A 15,712-nucleotide genomic window follows, 5' to 3' on the forward strand; every position below is an offset into this window, starting at 1 on the left:
CAATAGCCCGAGTTTACGAATCACGTGCCGCTGCTGCCGGGGAAAGGCGCTCGGCACGCTTCGCGCGCCGAGCGCCTTTCCCCGGCAGCAGCGGCGGACAACCTCGAATATTAAGCTTTGCTAGAATTCTTTTAAAAGATGAAAGATAAAAAAAGGAGCATGTAGGATTCGAACCTATGGAAGCTTTTGTAAAACTTGGGTTACTTACCTAGGTATATAATGCGTAGCTACGTAATTGGTAACTGTGGCTAGCTATAGCAAAAAAAAAAGATACGTATTTCGAGAAAAAAATGAAAGTGGGGACCTAGAAAAGCACGTGAGGAAGTCGGGGATGCACCCAATAAAAACGCTCCAGAGCTGCGCACGGACGAACTTCCTATTTCGAAAAAAAGCCAGGCAAAAAGATCGTCTGACAATATCCCTCGTAAACTCGGGCACAATAACCCCTCGTAAACTCGGGCATTGCAGGGTTACTAGCAGTCCAACTTTATATACAAACAATAAAAGTCATACAAACTTTCCTACCTATAAACGCGTTTATTTATCAAGCTTTATCTAAATACTATACTATATTTACCGTAACTATGAATCTAGATATGAGTCCTAGTGTCATATCACGTATTGTGTTTATTACTAAAACATCTCCTAAACCCCCACTACGTATGATTCTTTACATCTAACGTAACGATACATTTTGCATCTCTCAGTTGCTAAGGTTAACGAAGGATGGAAAATCGTAAGAAGGATGAACCTGCTAGGAAAGGGGGATATATTTACCTGAATGAATAAGAAATTGTAATATTGGACCTAGTTAACTCAAACTCTAAAGTACTAAATTTAGGTATACAAGGTGGGAACTTAATGTTTAATATTATACTAAGTCAGAGAGACTAATTAGTGGCACTGAGCCGTAACTAAGTCCTGAAAAAATGCATGATTATTCCAAATAACAAGTAATGAGGTTGTGGTGTTCCCTGCTTCAACGGAGTCCGGCCCCACCGGCGGCCTCCGAGGATCCCGCATTGTGTCCGTGACGGGAGACTATTTATTCGTCTTATTACAACAGATTAAAGCGATGGAGGCATAATTTAACAAACGAGGATGTATTTAGAACCATAACCTTAAACTTGAATTGGCTGCCCGATACCAACTATTTTCGAAAAGTCCACAGACCCTAGCCCTAGCCACCACGATGACCTTCGATACAACCGGCCCTTCTAAGATGAATTATGTTACGGCGGATGTAGTAATTATTGGAGCTGGCCTGAGTGGCCTTCAAGCAGCAGTGAATATCCAGGCAGCTGGTTTTACATGCTTAGTCTTAGAGGCCACCGATAGGGTTGGTGGCAAGACATTAAGCATCAAATCCAGCTCTAAACAAGCTGGTATAAATGATGCCGGAGCTACGTGGGTGAACGACAGTAACCAGTCCGAAATATGGAAACTATTTGAGAAGTATAATGTTGGCGCGGTTGTCCAAAGAGCTACCGGCACGAGCTTTCAGCAAGCCGAGGACGGCAGCACGATCTCACGCCCTTATCATAAGGAAACATCAGTAAGTTGAACAGCTTACCCCAGATGAAGCATTAGAGTAAAGGTGGTGCAGCTAATGCTACATTATCTACGAAGGGTAGAGATGATGATCGAGCTAATGAAATGCGTCGCATATACGGAGCAATTCATGAAGCCGTTGAGACGTCGGATCTTGAGCATCCCGAGACTAGTGCCGGTGCTCAAAGGCTTGATACCATGACGTTTGCCGAGTTCTGTCGGGAAGCTGGTCCTAATATAGGCACTGGAATTGCTTCAGTAGCTACTGCCGCTCTACTTGGCGTTGAGGCCCACGAGGTCAGCGCTTTATTTATGGTGAACTATATCAAGAGTGGATATGGTATACGGGTAATAACATCGGATGAGAAAGATGGGGCGCAGTACATTCGAGCCCGACGCGGTAAGAAAATACACAACGCTTTACTACCGTGAGTAAGAGCTGACATTGAGGCTTAATTATGTTATAGGTATGCAAGCTATATCGGAAGGCCTCGCCAGTGAATTGTCCCGAGACTCTCTTTACTTGAGCACGGCGGTAAAGTCCATCCAGGAAAAAGACGACGGGCTCTACGAGGTCCATTCCACTGCGCGCACGATTTTCAAAGCCAAGCATGTGGTGGTGTCTGTCCCGACCAGCTTATATCACACCATCCAATTCACGCCACCGCTGCCGGAGAATAAGCAAACGCTAGGAGAGAGCACCGGCCTCGGGTACTTCAGCAAAGTTGCGTTAGTCTTTGAGGAACCATGGTGGCATACAGTAGGTCTGTCAGGTGTGATGACCTCTTATAAAGGTCCTGTATCCTTCACCCGAGATACTAGCGTGCCGGAAGACGATCAATGGTCCATAACCTGCTTTATTGTAGGTGACACAGGACGCGCCTGGAATAAATATTCGGAAGCAGAGCGCCGAGGTGCAGTCCTTGAGCAGTTCAACTCTGTCTTTTCCACAGCGACAGCTGTCCCCAAGCCTATTGCCATTCACGAGCGGATCTGGTCTGAGGAGCCGTACTTTCTTGGTGCTCCATCTCCAGTAATGGGCCCCGGGGTGCTAACATCACTTGGCTCGGACGTACTGCGGGCGCCCGTTGGAAATATCCACTTCGTCGGCACAGAGACTTCCGTGGTATGGAAGGGATACATGGATGGTGCTGTTCGCTCAGGACAGAGAGGAGCAGAAGAAGTTATCACAAGTCTGAGAGGATAAATATTAATTATGCGTTTATGCATAAATGATCAATCATTTTTCCCTGGGCTCCGGGGTTCAAGGAAATTCGACAGTGCGTAGGAGGGGGAGGGGGGGCTGGTAGGCTACTGTTCAGATCTCAACGAAGTTGTATTAAGAAGACATCTCCAATAGACCCCGTCCATCAGAGAATGTCTCATAGCTAGCTAGCTTAAACTTAATCTTACAAGTATGTAATACGTCATGACATATTGGTCTGCCAGGGGCCATGAAACTTTAAATTGCTGATGTTCTTTCACTTGAGTTGCGTTTGCATTCTAATTTGACAGACACAAGTTTCAGTGCGACACATTAATTTAAATTAAAAAAAAACGACGCATCGTGAATAATTTGTTAGATGAGTTAGAACTTACTCGGCCATAGCTGCCTATCAACCAAAGAGTTCTCCCCTCATGACCATTCAAGCTTGACACGTCAGAAATTCAATCCTACGACAGTTGCAAACGGAGGACTTTCCTTTCGATCCGATCCTCACAGTGTACACTGTAAGAAATGAGCCAATAGTGTCAATATACCGAAATACACAGACACGGCTTACTGCAGGCTGCGACTGCTGTTTGACCTGACCTTTCTTGGGCCTCACAACCTGGCCATCGCAGCCTGGAGATTAAAACCCGACTCTTTCCCTTGTTCCAAATATCTCTGATTCTCTTTACTAGAACCATCTCTGAGGAACCGACCATTTCTTAAAAACCAACACAGAGTTGCATATAAGAACGGACCTCTATCTCTATTTCGCAACTATACCAACCTCCCCACACTTCGCCATTACAAGCGCTCAGACTTTACACTCAATCCGAGATTACGAATATCCACGGCGGCATCACGCTTACGAGCAATAAATAGAGGACATTTATACTAGACAGAATGGCCGATTCTGGGGAAGGATATTGGAGCTGGATGCAACAAAACCCGAAGAAGACTGCTGCCTATGCGGCCGCTGGCGTTGCGGCCGTAGCACCGATGGCTATCGCCGGTCCGATTTTAGGTGCTTTCGGATTTGGAGCAACCGGTATTGCAGCAGGTATATTTCTAGCAATTCTTCTCGTCTTTTAATTTAATTGTAAGAGCAACTTAACTAACCTATATTTTTCGGTAGGCTCGGTAGCGGCCGGCGCCCAAACTGCGAATGTAGCGGCCGGAAGTCTGTTCGCTATCTTGCAGGTTAGTATTTTGAGATTTTTCCAACACTAAGACCCTCCCGTGAGTCCTGAAGAACCCTATTTTAGAGATGGCTAAAATTTATTTCACAATTAGAGCGCTGGAATGGGTGGCTATGGAGTTGCCACTGTCGGCGGGGTTGTCCAAGCCGGAGGCATCATCGGTGGCATTTTTGCCGCCTTGAAAAAGGCTCCCGATCGCCGAAGCCTTAACCCTATTGAGAATACATGTGATTCGTTAAAAGAATATGACGACAATGACGACAATGACGACGATGATAGTAATTCCTTAAATTCTAAACCTATGTCAAGATACGACACTGTGAAAGCTACGAGCCGGTTCTGGGATAGCTTTTCAATTGAAGAATTGATAACCATGGTGAATTCGACGCCCCAGATAGTCGAACGTCTCGAAAAATTGAAGGACTCACTGTTGGGATACTAAGTTCAATATACATAAATCCACCGCACAAGCAGCTACTAGGTCTCTAGGTAATTTGACTATTCTTACTTGGGGTCGAGAATGAAAATACTCTAGCATGGAACTCATAACATCTTAGTACGTTGACTATTGCCACGGTGTGTTTCTGTCAGGATTCTAGATGAGACATCTAGAACAAAGGACATGTCCAATATGAATAGACGTAAGACCCTCGTAGTTAGGTAGTTTAGAGTTCCTTGCGGAACAACGAAGTTGTTTCCATGCTGTTTCGTTCCACCTCGTGACAGAAATCCGCCTTTGATAATGGCTATTTCAAACTCGGAACCGAGATATATAAGATAGGTAGCTGACAAATCTTGGATTGATTGAAAGGATAAACTCCAAGTTCTGTCGGCGGGTTGCACGAGACATATTTAACTGGAGCAACGTAATATTGGATTCTTGGAACTAGATATGCAAATTAAATCAACCTAGACTTCCGTAGGTATCTCACTAATGTTCCAGGCTGGAGATATGTTATATAAATTTGGTAACTCATCGTAGTATCTTGTTACTCAAGACTGTACATAATAGATGAGGATTACGAAATAAATCATTTACCTGCATTGCTTGTACAACTACCTAACATCAGCTGATAGTTTTTATTATCTTCATCTATTGCGCCTCTTTCGGGGGATTGTTAGCCATGATATGGGGGGCTCATTAGTAACCGGTAGAATCGCCATAGTACACTCGCTTTATTGATATCACCAAATTAGGCCCTGTTACCTTTGAATGTATTAGCAATATTGATTGATTATATAGGAGACCAAGTTCTAGCTAGCCCCTGAAAAGTGTATGGATAGGCTTTATTTAGTTACCAGCTTTTAAAGGCTAGTTGATAACATTACAGTTATCTCAAACGTAGCCGCTTAAGAACTAATTTTTGATCTTTACTACAATTGCTCTTTTTACTGAGTCCAAATAAAACTTTTAGATTGAAAGGTTTGGTACCAGTACCTTGCCCATGAAACTCGCTTTAGTATAATTCACCTACCTAGTGATAGGCTTGATAAAAGGGACCTTTTAAGCTAGTGATTTCTAGATGGTCATTTAAAGTACCTCCTAGGTACGTTATAAATAGCATCTATTTACCTTTTATTAAGTTCGTAGTTATTACTCCGTGACTAGGTAAATGTTGGAGATGTCGTTCCTAACCAATCCCTTATATCTCTATCAGTCGTCCTACTGTATTGGATGCACATTCAACGGAGGCGACCACTCTTCGAGCTAACCCATCAGATATGCAAGTGGCTAAGCGAGGTATGGTATCCATCGATATAAATCCGGCCCCATGGGGTGAACTAGGGGTAGAATCCTGGCTTTGACGGATAGGGGAAGTCAAGCTCAATCTTTAGGTCACCCGAGACTAGAAGCTGTGATTCGACACGGAAAGCTACCGCATCAGACCCGAAATCTCCCTGGGTAATAACTCTGACGCTCTCCCCGGAAATATCAAACGTAGAGGTTATAACTCCGTTCCATAGGTCGAGCTCCTGAACCTCGTTCGTGATCTGAGAAGCTGCCAAAGTAGCTCCCTGGTACCTGAGGCCAATGCGACCTAGGTTAATTCGATTGGGATTAGAAATGAGCCACTGTGAAACTTCCGGGAGATTGGAGTCGGGAATATCATAAGAGACATTTCTACCATGCGTTATCATTGCTACGCCATAGTAGTCGCTAACTCTTTCACTGTATATACATTAGAAAACTATGATAGAGAAAGGGTTAATTAAGTGGGTAACATACTTGCCTCTCGGTAGAGAATCATTATGCCACGCCCAACTAGACAGTGTGTTAAAAGGTAGGATAGTCTTGGTACTATTATCAGCATTGCATCCTTAGCGATTAATAGGAGAATTTCGTTACCTGCATCCCCGTGTTGTCAATATTAAATGCGAAATTACCATTTCCCACTTGTAAAGGGGTGGTATTATTATCGATTAGCCTCTCCCTCTTAACATTGTACTTGCTAACAATATCCTGCCTTTATTTGAGGTAGTTAAAATTAGATCAAATAAACTTAAAACGGTATACCACTCTTCCGCTCAAGCTATACATACCTATTGATCTTTCCAAAGGCCAGATTTGACAGTAATACGAGACCAAGGAGCAAAAAGGCCATGACTCTTCACGAAACAGATGACAAGCTGATTGCAGTACGATAATGTTAACTAATGCTAGGCACAAAATCTGAATTTATTTGAATGTACATTGTTTAATGAAACGAAAGACCGGGGTAAATACCCCCGAACTTGGCCATCTCTTCAGAGGGAACTCTTTATCCTCGGAAACTAATAAATCAAGGAGACCTTTCCCCACGAATAAAAACTGACATGGGACTAGCACTAGGTATTGGATTTATAACAGGGACCGGCTTTGTGGGGGAAATGATATTTGGAGACGAACTTGGAGAAATTCGGTGGCCTTTCCACAATACACACTACGAAGTATAAGTATGAAGTTTTCGCTGGTGTATATGACTTTCCACTTAACCATACTACTTCTATTATCAAAAACTGCAAAGTGGACGAGGCACATATCTATCATGAGCTACAAGAGACGAGTTATTTTGTTAATTTACGCTGGCCCGTCGGAAGTCCACTTAACCTCTCCAGAGTCGAACCGCCTAGATCAAATACTCTCACCGCCCACCGCTATACTCTGTCAGCAACATCCAAGACTCGCTATAGATCGAATACTATAGACTTTACTGCACATTTTTCTCCAGATAAACAGACTGCTGCACTCCCATCGAGTATCCAAAAAAGAAACTCTAGAGGGTGGAACCGGTATTGGGAGGAGGGCGGTTTCGTTGATTTAACATCTTCTTCGAATACGAAAGCGGACGAGCTCCAGCGACGTATCATCTTATCCCAATATCATCTTCGAGTTAACAGCGCAGCGACGGGTCAGTCACCACAAGAAAGTGGATTGATGAATAACGGGTGGTATGGTATGTGTACTTGGTGCTCATTCTATCATGTCTGTCCTAGAGCTAAATTTCTGTAGGAAAGTTTCACATGGAAATGGTTGTTTGGCATAATGCCCATTGGTCGACATGGGGTCGACAGAAGTATTTTGATAATATCTTCCCTGGATTGTACGAGACTCTGTTACCTTCGTCGATGGCGAGAGCAAAGTCAATGGGGTGGGAGGGAGCTAGGTGATTCGGTTCCGAAAACCCCGGAATACATACGGTCGACAACTAACAGAATGCTGACTAGGTGGCCAAAGATGACCGAAGTTGACACCGGAGTTAGCTCGCCGGGTGGCATCAATGGTCTACTTTTATGGCAACAGGTAGGTTAAAGTTATTATTTCAGTAACATCTCATTGACACAGCTCTCCCTTACAGCCTCATTCCATGTACATGGCAGAACTAGCGTACCAAGCTTCTCCTAGACGAGAGACTTTGAAAAGATGGGATGCCATCGTAAGCGCCGCTGCCGATTACATGGCTTCCTATGCTTGGAAAAATGCGAGTTCGGGGCGTTATGACCTTGGCCCGCCTAGTTACGGAGTAACAGAGAACACGCCTCCAGCTGAAACGCTGAACCTAGCTTATGAAGTAAGTGGCGCACCTACTAACTCTTATGGCATCGTATACAATGCAGCTCATATTTACTACCTAGATTGCATATTGGAGATATGGACTAGATGTTGCGCGCGAATGGAAGAGAAGACTAGGCAAACGCATTCCTGAAAAATGGACAACCGTCGCGGAGAATCTGGCTCACCCACCCCAAGCTGGTGGCCTGTACGCTGTCTATGAGGGTCTAAATAGTTCCTGGTGGGAAAATCCTAAACTTAACGGAGACCCTCGAAGCCTCATTATGCTTCAAGGTATTCTTCCTGACACGCCAGCAGTTGACCCTAGCGTTGCGCTTAAGACGGCGGATAAGATCTGGGAAGTATGGACCGATGACAAGATCCGCGGGTGGGGCCGACCCGTATTAGCGATCAACTCTGCTAGAATTGGGAATCCAGAGCGTGCTATCTATCACATGACAGCGTATGACTATTGGATATTCGATGACGCAGGATTTGCTGTGCGAGAAGGTGATGGTAAGCTTCATCTACAATAGGTAAACGAGATGCCATCCTATCATTCTAACAGTTGTATATAGGTGGCACCCCTCCTCCATTTATGCCTGGTAACGCAGGATTCCTTTATGCAGGTGAGCACTCTAGGTACATAATCTCGTCGAAGTCGTTACGGTTATTAACGAATAATAATTCAGTCGCGTACATGGTTGCCGGTTGGAATGGATCCACGGAGGATGCTCCGGGTTTTCCCAAGGATGGAACTTGGACTGTTAAACATGAAGGTTTACTAAAGGCGCTTTGAATGTCAAGAACAACATTTAGATGCAGCAGAACGAAGTACTTCGTACATAACATTAGGTAAGCTAGAAATTTATGAAACCAGTAGCGTACTTTTGAGACGCCAATCCGAGCAATGTCATCCCCGCTTCTCCCAGCCCCACGTCGGGACAGCCCGAGACTTATGACGTATGGGCTTTCGACTACGTAGAGGCGTGTAACCTTTATCTCAAGATAGAAATCATAGTCTTAATCTTAGTCTCATTCGATTCTTTCTAGGTACTAGGAGCTGGCGATTGGAAGAGTTCATCCGTAGACCAGAGAGTGTTCATTTCATTTTGCTCCATGAATGCAATATGGCAGGAATTTGGTATCGCACATTCCGAGATTTCTTTTCCACTCGGCGTCTCTGGCTTTTCCCTCTTCTTGCTGGTTTATCTTGGTTTTTGACGCTCACTATTTTACTGGTGAGATGGCTGGTTGTCGACCGTCCCCAATATCCCGGACAGGTAAACCCATATGTCCCGTTTATTAGCGACATTGCTGCCCATCAGTTTAAGCCCGTGTTCATCATCGGGTGCGCAGCTACCGGGGTTACGTTTCTTGGGACCATGTTCTCGGTACATCATGTACGCTATTCGCCTAATTTCTACGCACTGAGAGACGACGCCCCGTGGCGGCAGACCATGAGCTTAATTGCGCAGATTGCTGGCATCACTGCTGCTGTTAGCTTAATAAACCTCAGTGTCTTTGATACAGACGATGCACATGTACGACATCGACACCTTCTTATGGGTACATTTGGAGGCCTTTTCGCGAGTGCGGTAACTACTACTGCTGTCTGGTGGGATCAAATTTGGGGTCCCATGGTGTTTGCGGGCTTGAGGAAATGGTATGTCTCATTGGAAAAAAAGATGTCGAATGTGAGGAAAGCTATGACGTTAACGTGACTAAAGGTGCATCTTCAACACAGCTCTAGTTATCTGTCAATTTGGTTGTGGACTAGCATTCGTAATTCTCATGTACGACGGTTATTTCAAGTCCTCAGGCATACTTGAATGGTGCCTGACCTATCTCGGTTCCTTTTGGCTCCTCTCATTCGTGGGATACACAATGTGAGTTAGTGAAAGCTAAAGTTACTGGCTTATCAGTTCTAACAAGATATATAGGTTTAGGGAAGGCGACCATCCTGTGGATGAGAACGATGCTGAGCAGCAACCGCTGTTAACATAGGTTTTCATATAATACAAAAGAGTAAACTTAGATCTGGACTTTCTGATACGATATAGAAGTCGTGATATTGTTACAGCCCCCATTCCGTACCTAATCTTGTCTTCATTTGGTGACAACTGAATAGGTAATTTTATTTAGACTACTACAAGCATCGTGTAAGATTCTGCGGGTATAAAATAGGGATGAAGCAGGTCATGAGCTTGCCGACTCGATGATATTTCAAACTGGTATACTTCGTGATTTGAGATTTCTATAGTAAATACTTCTATTAGTTCGTTGAGTACGTTAATGTAGTTTCCTCATATCTACTACAGTTTAAAAGCTGCTCCTTCATCTAAGGGGCTACAAAGTGCGGCGGCGTTAATGGCGTACGGTCCAACTTGCAGATTCTCTCCACTTTTATTTATTAGCGTCAAGCACTTATCGCAAGCGTTGCTTCTGGACCGTGCACTACTCAGAAACTTATACAAAATTTCTCCTCCAGTAGCGCTATGCGGATTACGCATCACGTCTAGCGCGTCGACAGGGAAAAAAAGACAAAAAAAAATGGCTTCATCATCTAAACCATACTCACTTCAACTAGCTGAACGCATCCACAATACCACTGGCAAGGATCAACTTGGTCGCATATGTTCTGCGGGTTTTATCTTAGAATCATCATGGCATTCAGTCGTCGAGAGAAGATTCATGAACACGCCGCCTCAAGTTGTGAAGAAGGCTTTGCTTAGAGCAGGTATCTTCTGGACGGTGTTATATTTTGGTACCGGCGAAGCATTGAAATGGGCCGAGCGGAAAGTCAAGAAGGCCGAGGAAGGCCGGCCATGAAAACGAGTGGGCAATCGGAAGAATGTCCCCTCGTATGGGAATTGTATAGGCCGACTCTTTTACATCGGTCATTTGATACCCTTTGTCGTCATGCATGAGCCAATATTGTAGGATCACTCATACGCCAACACATATGGTTAATATATCGCTTCCCGAAGGACATATTAGGATACCTGCGAATGTCACGAGTTCTGTACCATCAGCTTCAAGTTAGCGGGATGTTTTTCTTTATGCGCATTTTATGTCTATCGGACTGGTTCTAGGGGGGAAACAAAGTGACCATGACAGCAACAACTTAGAGATGAACTCTGCTCAATACAATTAAGTACATGCCAAATGACGCGAATAAAGATCGTTTAAGCGGAGGGGATCGTATTATTAGAGATGGCGAGATACTGCTAGATAAATTTGATCACCATACAACACTGGTTCTCGAGGGAATCATGGTTGAACATCCACAGGCTATCATAATGCCAAGCTAGGTGAAGATATCATCAAGTTGTGTGGAATTGCGGCATCAAACATTGGAGAACCACCAGTAACGAGGGAATGATGCGATCAGCCCAACTAATCACGTCAACTCCAATGCCCTTCACTGGATCCACAAATTTCAATCCGTCCCAGTTTGGCCAGGAAGCCTTACGCAATGGAAACCATCGTCGTACAATCACGACAGTCCAATGCTGCCCCAACTCTCGCATATTGTATTTATATATGTTCGTATATCGAGATTCGATGCCCCTGATGGATTTCCAGGTGCTCAAATCCCCGTCCGTCTGGTACAATACTATCTTACTTAACTTTGGTATTAACTCTTACTCTCTGGATGTCGGAAACTATAAAATACTAATCTAAGAAGCCGTGCATCCTGGCAGTCATGGTTGAACCTCGAATCTGTAACAACCATACCGAATTTTATGACGAGAGTAGCACAGATATTTAGTTTGGGTCGAAAAAGCTTACTCGAAGCGCCCAGCCTTTAGCCTGCCAACTACCTAGCCCCTAAACTGAATCAGCAAGACCCTAAGACGAGTACAGCAAATGTCAAACTACCAATCCTTCCCACAATTTCCTCGACTACCCACAGAGATAAGACGCTTGATCTGGGTTCATGCTCTGCCCAGAGGCCGCATCCAACTCTTTGCCAAGAATGTACCTTGGGAGAACTGGCGTCTTCTGCCGCCTGTAGTTGCCCACGTTTGCCGAGAGTCACGAGAGGTTGCTGTGAACCACTCAGTTGTGCGTGGCTTCCCAACTGCAGAAGATATTCACACGACCACTTGGTTTATCGGGTCTCGTGATATACTCGAGCTTCACAGCGGCTATCCTTACCCGTTATCGAACCCAGAGCCTTTCTTTTCTGCAGCAGAGAGATTGGCAATTAACGCTGGAGACTTTGACGGCGAGATCAAAGTTGTCATCAAAGATCTCATCGAGGGTCGACGGTTTCATAACGTCAAGATGATATATCTCATCGTCGAGCAGATTGAGACTGCGTATTGGCCCAAGTTTCGACCGGATATGACGGAACAGGATAAGGGCAAGGGGACAGTCCTTGACTTATGCAGCGATGAAGACCAGAGAAAAATAGATGGCTATAAGACATGGGCACGTTTTCAAGAAATGTCACCGGTCTTTCCCCGACGTCAAGATGTTGAACTTATCCTTAGGTCGAGCCTAGATAAGATCATACTAGAAGAAATATGTCGGTACCACGAGCGTCTATTGCAAGTTGGATACACTGAGGAAGAAGCTATAGCACCATTTCCAACAACTGCTCCTATCACCCCAGATCATCCTTGGATCCTCCAACAATGGAGACGCCTACCGGAGTTCCGCCCGGCATTGTTAATCCTAGGATGGAGGTAAATAATTTCTATATGGATGGAATGGAGAAGTGGATATAGGGATAAATAATTGAGGCTCGTTTTCCACTAGCAATATGCCCCTCAAAGTAGGGTTTCATATGTCATTTCCAACTATAACACCTAGGGTAGAATAAGTTTGGATTTTTCCCGAGCATGTTTTGGAATGGCCTCCGGCGATGTACCTGGTAGTCGACAGGGGGTCATTGTGGCTTCAGATGTGGCTTTCTGCTTAAGCGGACTGAACACTTTAGATTACCTACCTCTTAATTCAATATGAGGTACAGCCACTCTACCACTTTAAGTCCGTGCAATATTTAGCGACATTTTACCGGTACCGAGGTGCCATCTGTTCACCTCAAGCCACCTTGTCCCGAAGGCACCTAGGGTAGTAACTTAATAACATACAGCGTGTCTAGTAGGAAGGGTTAGATTAATTTATTATCGCAATGGCATCGACACAGCGATTCTCAGGATACCCACTTGCTAAGGAAGGCCCCAAAACAGCATACGTGCCAGCACAGGATAAGAATCCTCCCCTTAGAGGCTGGTCTTTGATTATCGCGGCCAAACTGTAAGCAGTATTATCTGCCCCATCTATATACGACCAATTGCTCATATAAAAATCAGCGTCACATATTTTCCGTCCGTAGCTAAGGCTACCTGGGTAAATGCCAAATTTGGTTGTGTCAAAGATATACCAGGTCTAAATGAGTACGACTGGCGTCTTCAAGTATGCAACCACAACATACTCTGATTCAGATGTCAAGTAGTTGATAAACTGAGTAGCCCATTGTCACACCGCTTATAGCCGATGGCGTCGTTCAGAGCAAGGCCGAAATCACGCCTGATCTCTACGAACGACAGCCGGATGATCTAGCCGGTCGTTTTTATTCTGCTGCTGATTATCATGAGCTCTTCAAATCCGGGAAATTGACACCGCTGCAAGTAGCAAAAGCCCTACTCCCGCTCATCACCAGAGGCCAGGATCCCCCAGCCAAGTATGAATCGGCCTGGTCTGTTACAAGAGAAGATCTTGTACTGGCAGCAGCTAAGAAGTCGACGGAACGTTATGCTGCCGGTCAGCATTTAGGTGTTCTCGATGGAGTACCGATAGGAGTCAAAGATGACACGGATGTAGAAGGATATATATCCCATATGGGACGGCCCTTCGATCCATCTGATCCCTTCTTTAAACCGGCGACTAGCACAATTTGGCCAATCGCACAACTTGAAGCTGCCGGCGCTATCGTCATTGGCAAACAGGTGATGCATGAGCTCGGTTCAGATGTTAGTGGGTGTAATCCACGATGGGGGACGCCCATAAATTGGAACAACCCATTGTACTACCCAGGCGGCTCGTCATCTGGCGGAGGGTCGGCCATCTCCTCCGGGTTGGTCCCCATCTCTATTGGCACCGATGCAGGAGGGAGTGTCCGCATTCCGGCCACATTCAACGGCGCGTACGGATTGAAACCTACCTTGCACCGTGCTTACACAATGAAGTCCTCTATCTGTGTCATAGGCCCCTTAGCAGCGACAGCAAATGACTTAGCTATCGCGTACCGTATTAGTGAGTATATCCCGCCCATTCCTCGGTTACTGTAGACTGCCTCCCATAGCAAATATCTATGACACTAGGAATCGATATTCCAAAGCCTAATAAAACCCATATGCTGACTGTGAATGTATTAGTGACGGCGCCTAACCCTGAAGATCCAATACAGGGCTCTTTCGCGTTGTCAATTCCGCCGAGCCCTTCTGCGAAAAAAACAATTGCCATTTATCGTGACTGGTTCGACCAAGCTGCTCCTGGTGTCCTTAACGTCACTAGGAAAGCAATTGCATATTTTACGGATAAACTGGGTTACGAGGTTGTTGATATTAGTATCCCCTATGTACAAGAGGCCCAGTATGCCCACAGCGCGTGGGCGCTCACCGAGGGCATTGACCACCACAGTTCACACGCTATGGATCCAACGCGTCCGCTCACGGGTCTCAATAACTGCAACCAGCTTCTAATGGCTGTCGGCTCGTGCACGTCAGGCACTGATATGATCAAATATGGTCAATTGAGGGGATTGCTTATGGAACATCTCGCGTTTTTATGGAAGAAGCATCCGGGTATGTTGATAGTCACGCCGACGGCACCCGAAGCTGGATGGTTGATCCACCCTGGCGACCAGGCGTACGGATTTAGCGACGGCAATGTAACAATCCGCAACATGATGTATATCTGGCTGGCGAATTCGACGGGCTGCCCCGCGGTTAGTGCGCCCGTTGGTTACGTCGACCCCGAGCAAGGTGAAGGTAAGCTACCGGTCGGCCTCATGGCGATGGGAGAGTGGGGGGCGGAAGAGCAGCTGTTGGCTTGGGCAAAGGAGGCTGAGACGTATGTGAATGGCGCTTACGAAGGTGGCCGCTACAGACCACAGGAGTGGGCCGACGTTGTCGAAATTGCCAAGACTACAGAATGATGTCTCTAGACTTGAGCGACATGGAAGGAATTATAATATCGGTAGTATCTCTAAGTTTTCATGGTCAAAACTCTTAGATTATAGAATCCTTTGCGCACAATCATAGGTGCACTTGGAAAATAGTTCATCATAACAGGAGTTTGAGTTCTATGTTGTAACGAGACACGCAATTAAGGTACACGAGTTCTCTAATCCGTATATGAACTATGCCGCCAACTCACAGTCTAAAGCAATTCCTCAAGATTTGGTATTAATTTGCATCTTATCTAATTGCTGATTCACCCCACATGCTTTAAAGTAAAGACTCTTTTTTGGAACTCTGCCGCGTGTCATGCATACCGAGGGGTACAGCTTGTTATCGGCCCGGCCATTCTCTATTATACATACCTCAGCGTTAAAGCCTAAAGGGAAATACGTGATATCCTTCGAGCTACATTCCGACCTGTTAGCCGTTATGCTCATGCAAGGCGGCTACGGAATGTGACGGACCGTATAGTGGATTAGGCTTGCGGATGTCGTTATCCTCAATCGGGATGAGGGTTGGCTAC

General features: G+C 45.3%; 8 protein-coding genes across 8 annotated transcripts; 7 read left to right on the forward strand and 1 right to left on the reverse strand.

The window, feature by feature from the left end:
- Nucleotides 1-1,016: 1,016 nt before the first annotated feature.
- On the forward strand, nucleotides 1,017-2,758 carry F4817DRAFT_363327 (putative amine oxidase; the record flags this gene model as incomplete). Its single annotated transcript, XM_049306628.1, has 3 exons — nucleotides 1,017-1,555; nucleotides 1,630-1,951; nucleotides 2,019-2,758. Exons 1-3 carry the CDS (start codon nucleotides 1,193-1,195, stop codon nucleotides 2,756-2,758), a joined length of 1,425 nt encoding a protein of 474 aa, XP_049153746.1. The 5' UTR covers nucleotides 1,017-1,192.
- A 200-nt stretch (nucleotides 2,759-2,958) lies between these two features.
- Nucleotides 2,959-4,637, forward strand: F4817DRAFT_354047 (uncharacterized protein). The gene is made up of 3 exons (XM_049305466.1): nucleotides 2,959-3,821; nucleotides 3,897-3,961; nucleotides 4,055-4,637. The coding sequence occupies exons 1-3, from the start codon at nucleotides 3,665-3,667 to the stop codon at nucleotides 4,400-4,402; spliced, it is 570 nt and encodes a 189-aa protein (XP_049153747.1). The 5' UTR covers nucleotides 2,959-3,664; the 3' UTR covers nucleotides 4,403-4,637.
- Nucleotides 4,638-5,742: 1,105 nt separating this feature from the next.
- F4817DRAFT_363329 (uncharacterized protein) lies at nucleotides 5,743-6,609 on the reverse strand (the record flags this gene model as incomplete). The annotated part of the gene is made up of 4 exons (XM_049306629.1): nucleotides 6,502-6,609; nucleotides 6,308-6,425; nucleotides 6,188-6,252; nucleotides 5,743-6,130 (listed from the first exon to the last, which is right to left on the reverse strand). The coding sequence occupies exons 1-4, from the start codon at nucleotides 6,561-6,563 to the stop codon at nucleotides 5,743-5,745; spliced, it is 633 nt and encodes a 210-aa protein (XP_049153748.1). The 5' UTR covers nucleotides 6,564-6,609.
- Nucleotides 6,610-6,986: 377 nt separating this feature from the next.
- On the forward strand, nucleotides 6,987-8,789 carry F4817DRAFT_321220 (Six-hairpin glycosidase-like protein; the record flags this gene model as incomplete). The annotated part of the gene is made up of 8 exons (XM_049301267.1): nucleotides 6,987-7,104; nucleotides 7,170-7,394; nucleotides 7,451-7,604; nucleotides 7,666-7,741; nucleotides 7,797-8,009; nucleotides 8,074-8,506; nucleotides 8,569-8,619; nucleotides 8,683-8,789. The coding sequence occupies 8 exons, from the start codon at nucleotides 6,987-6,989 to the stop codon at nucleotides 8,787-8,789; spliced, it is 1,377 nt and encodes a 458-aa protein (XP_049153749.1).
- A 138-nt stretch (nucleotides 8,790-8,927) lies between these two features.
- On the forward strand, nucleotides 8,928-10,294 carry F4817DRAFT_354053 (Frag1/DRAM/Sfk1). Its single transcript, XM_049305467.1, has 3 exons — nucleotides 8,928-9,656; nucleotides 9,721-9,879; nucleotides 9,934-10,294. Exons 1-3 carry the CDS (start codon nucleotides 9,121-9,123, stop codon nucleotides 9,995-9,997), a joined length of 759 nt encoding a protein of 252 aa, XP_049153750.1. The 5' UTR covers nucleotides 8,928-9,120; the 3' UTR covers nucleotides 9,998-10,294.
- Nucleotides 10,273-11,257, forward strand: F4817DRAFT_354054 (uncharacterized protein). Its single transcript, XM_049305468.1, has one exon. The coding sequence runs from the start codon at nucleotides 10,361-10,363 to the stop codon at nucleotides 10,820-10,822; it is 462 nt and encodes a 153-aa protein (XP_049153751.1). The 5' UTR covers nucleotides 10,273-10,360; the 3' UTR covers nucleotides 10,823-11,257.
- A 195-nt stretch (nucleotides 11,258-11,452) lies between these two features.
- On the forward strand, nucleotides 11,453-13,009 carry F4817DRAFT_354055 (uncharacterized protein). The gene is made up of 2 exons (XM_049305469.1): nucleotides 11,453-11,627; nucleotides 11,682-13,009. Exon 2 carries the CDS (start codon nucleotides 11,864-11,866, stop codon nucleotides 12,689-12,691), a length of 828 nt encoding a protein of 275 aa, XP_049153752.1. The 5' UTR covers nucleotides 11,453-11,627; nucleotides 11,682-11,863; the 3' UTR covers nucleotides 12,692-13,009.
- Nucleotides 13,010-13,033: 24 nt separating this feature from the next.
- On the forward strand, nucleotides 13,034-15,387 carry F4817DRAFT_354057 (amidase signature enzyme). The gene is made up of 4 exons (XM_049305470.1): nucleotides 13,034-13,261; nucleotides 13,318-13,420; nucleotides 13,477-14,260; nucleotides 14,383-15,387. Exons 1-4 carry the CDS (start codon nucleotides 13,137-13,139, stop codon nucleotides 15,162-15,164), a joined length of 1,794 nt encoding a protein of 597 aa, XP_049153753.1. The 5' UTR covers nucleotides 13,034-13,136; the 3' UTR covers nucleotides 15,165-15,387.
- Nucleotides 15,388-15,712: the final 325 nt, after the last annotated feature.

The sequence above is a fragment of the Daldinia loculata genome, assembly GCF_022478755.1.
Source record: "Daldinia loculata strain CBS 113971 unplaced genomic scaffold F4817scaffold_104, whole genome shotgun sequence".
NCBI classification, from domain to species: Eukaryota; Fungi; Ascomycota; class Sordariomycetes; order Xylariales; family Hypoxylaceae; genus Daldinia; species Daldinia loculata.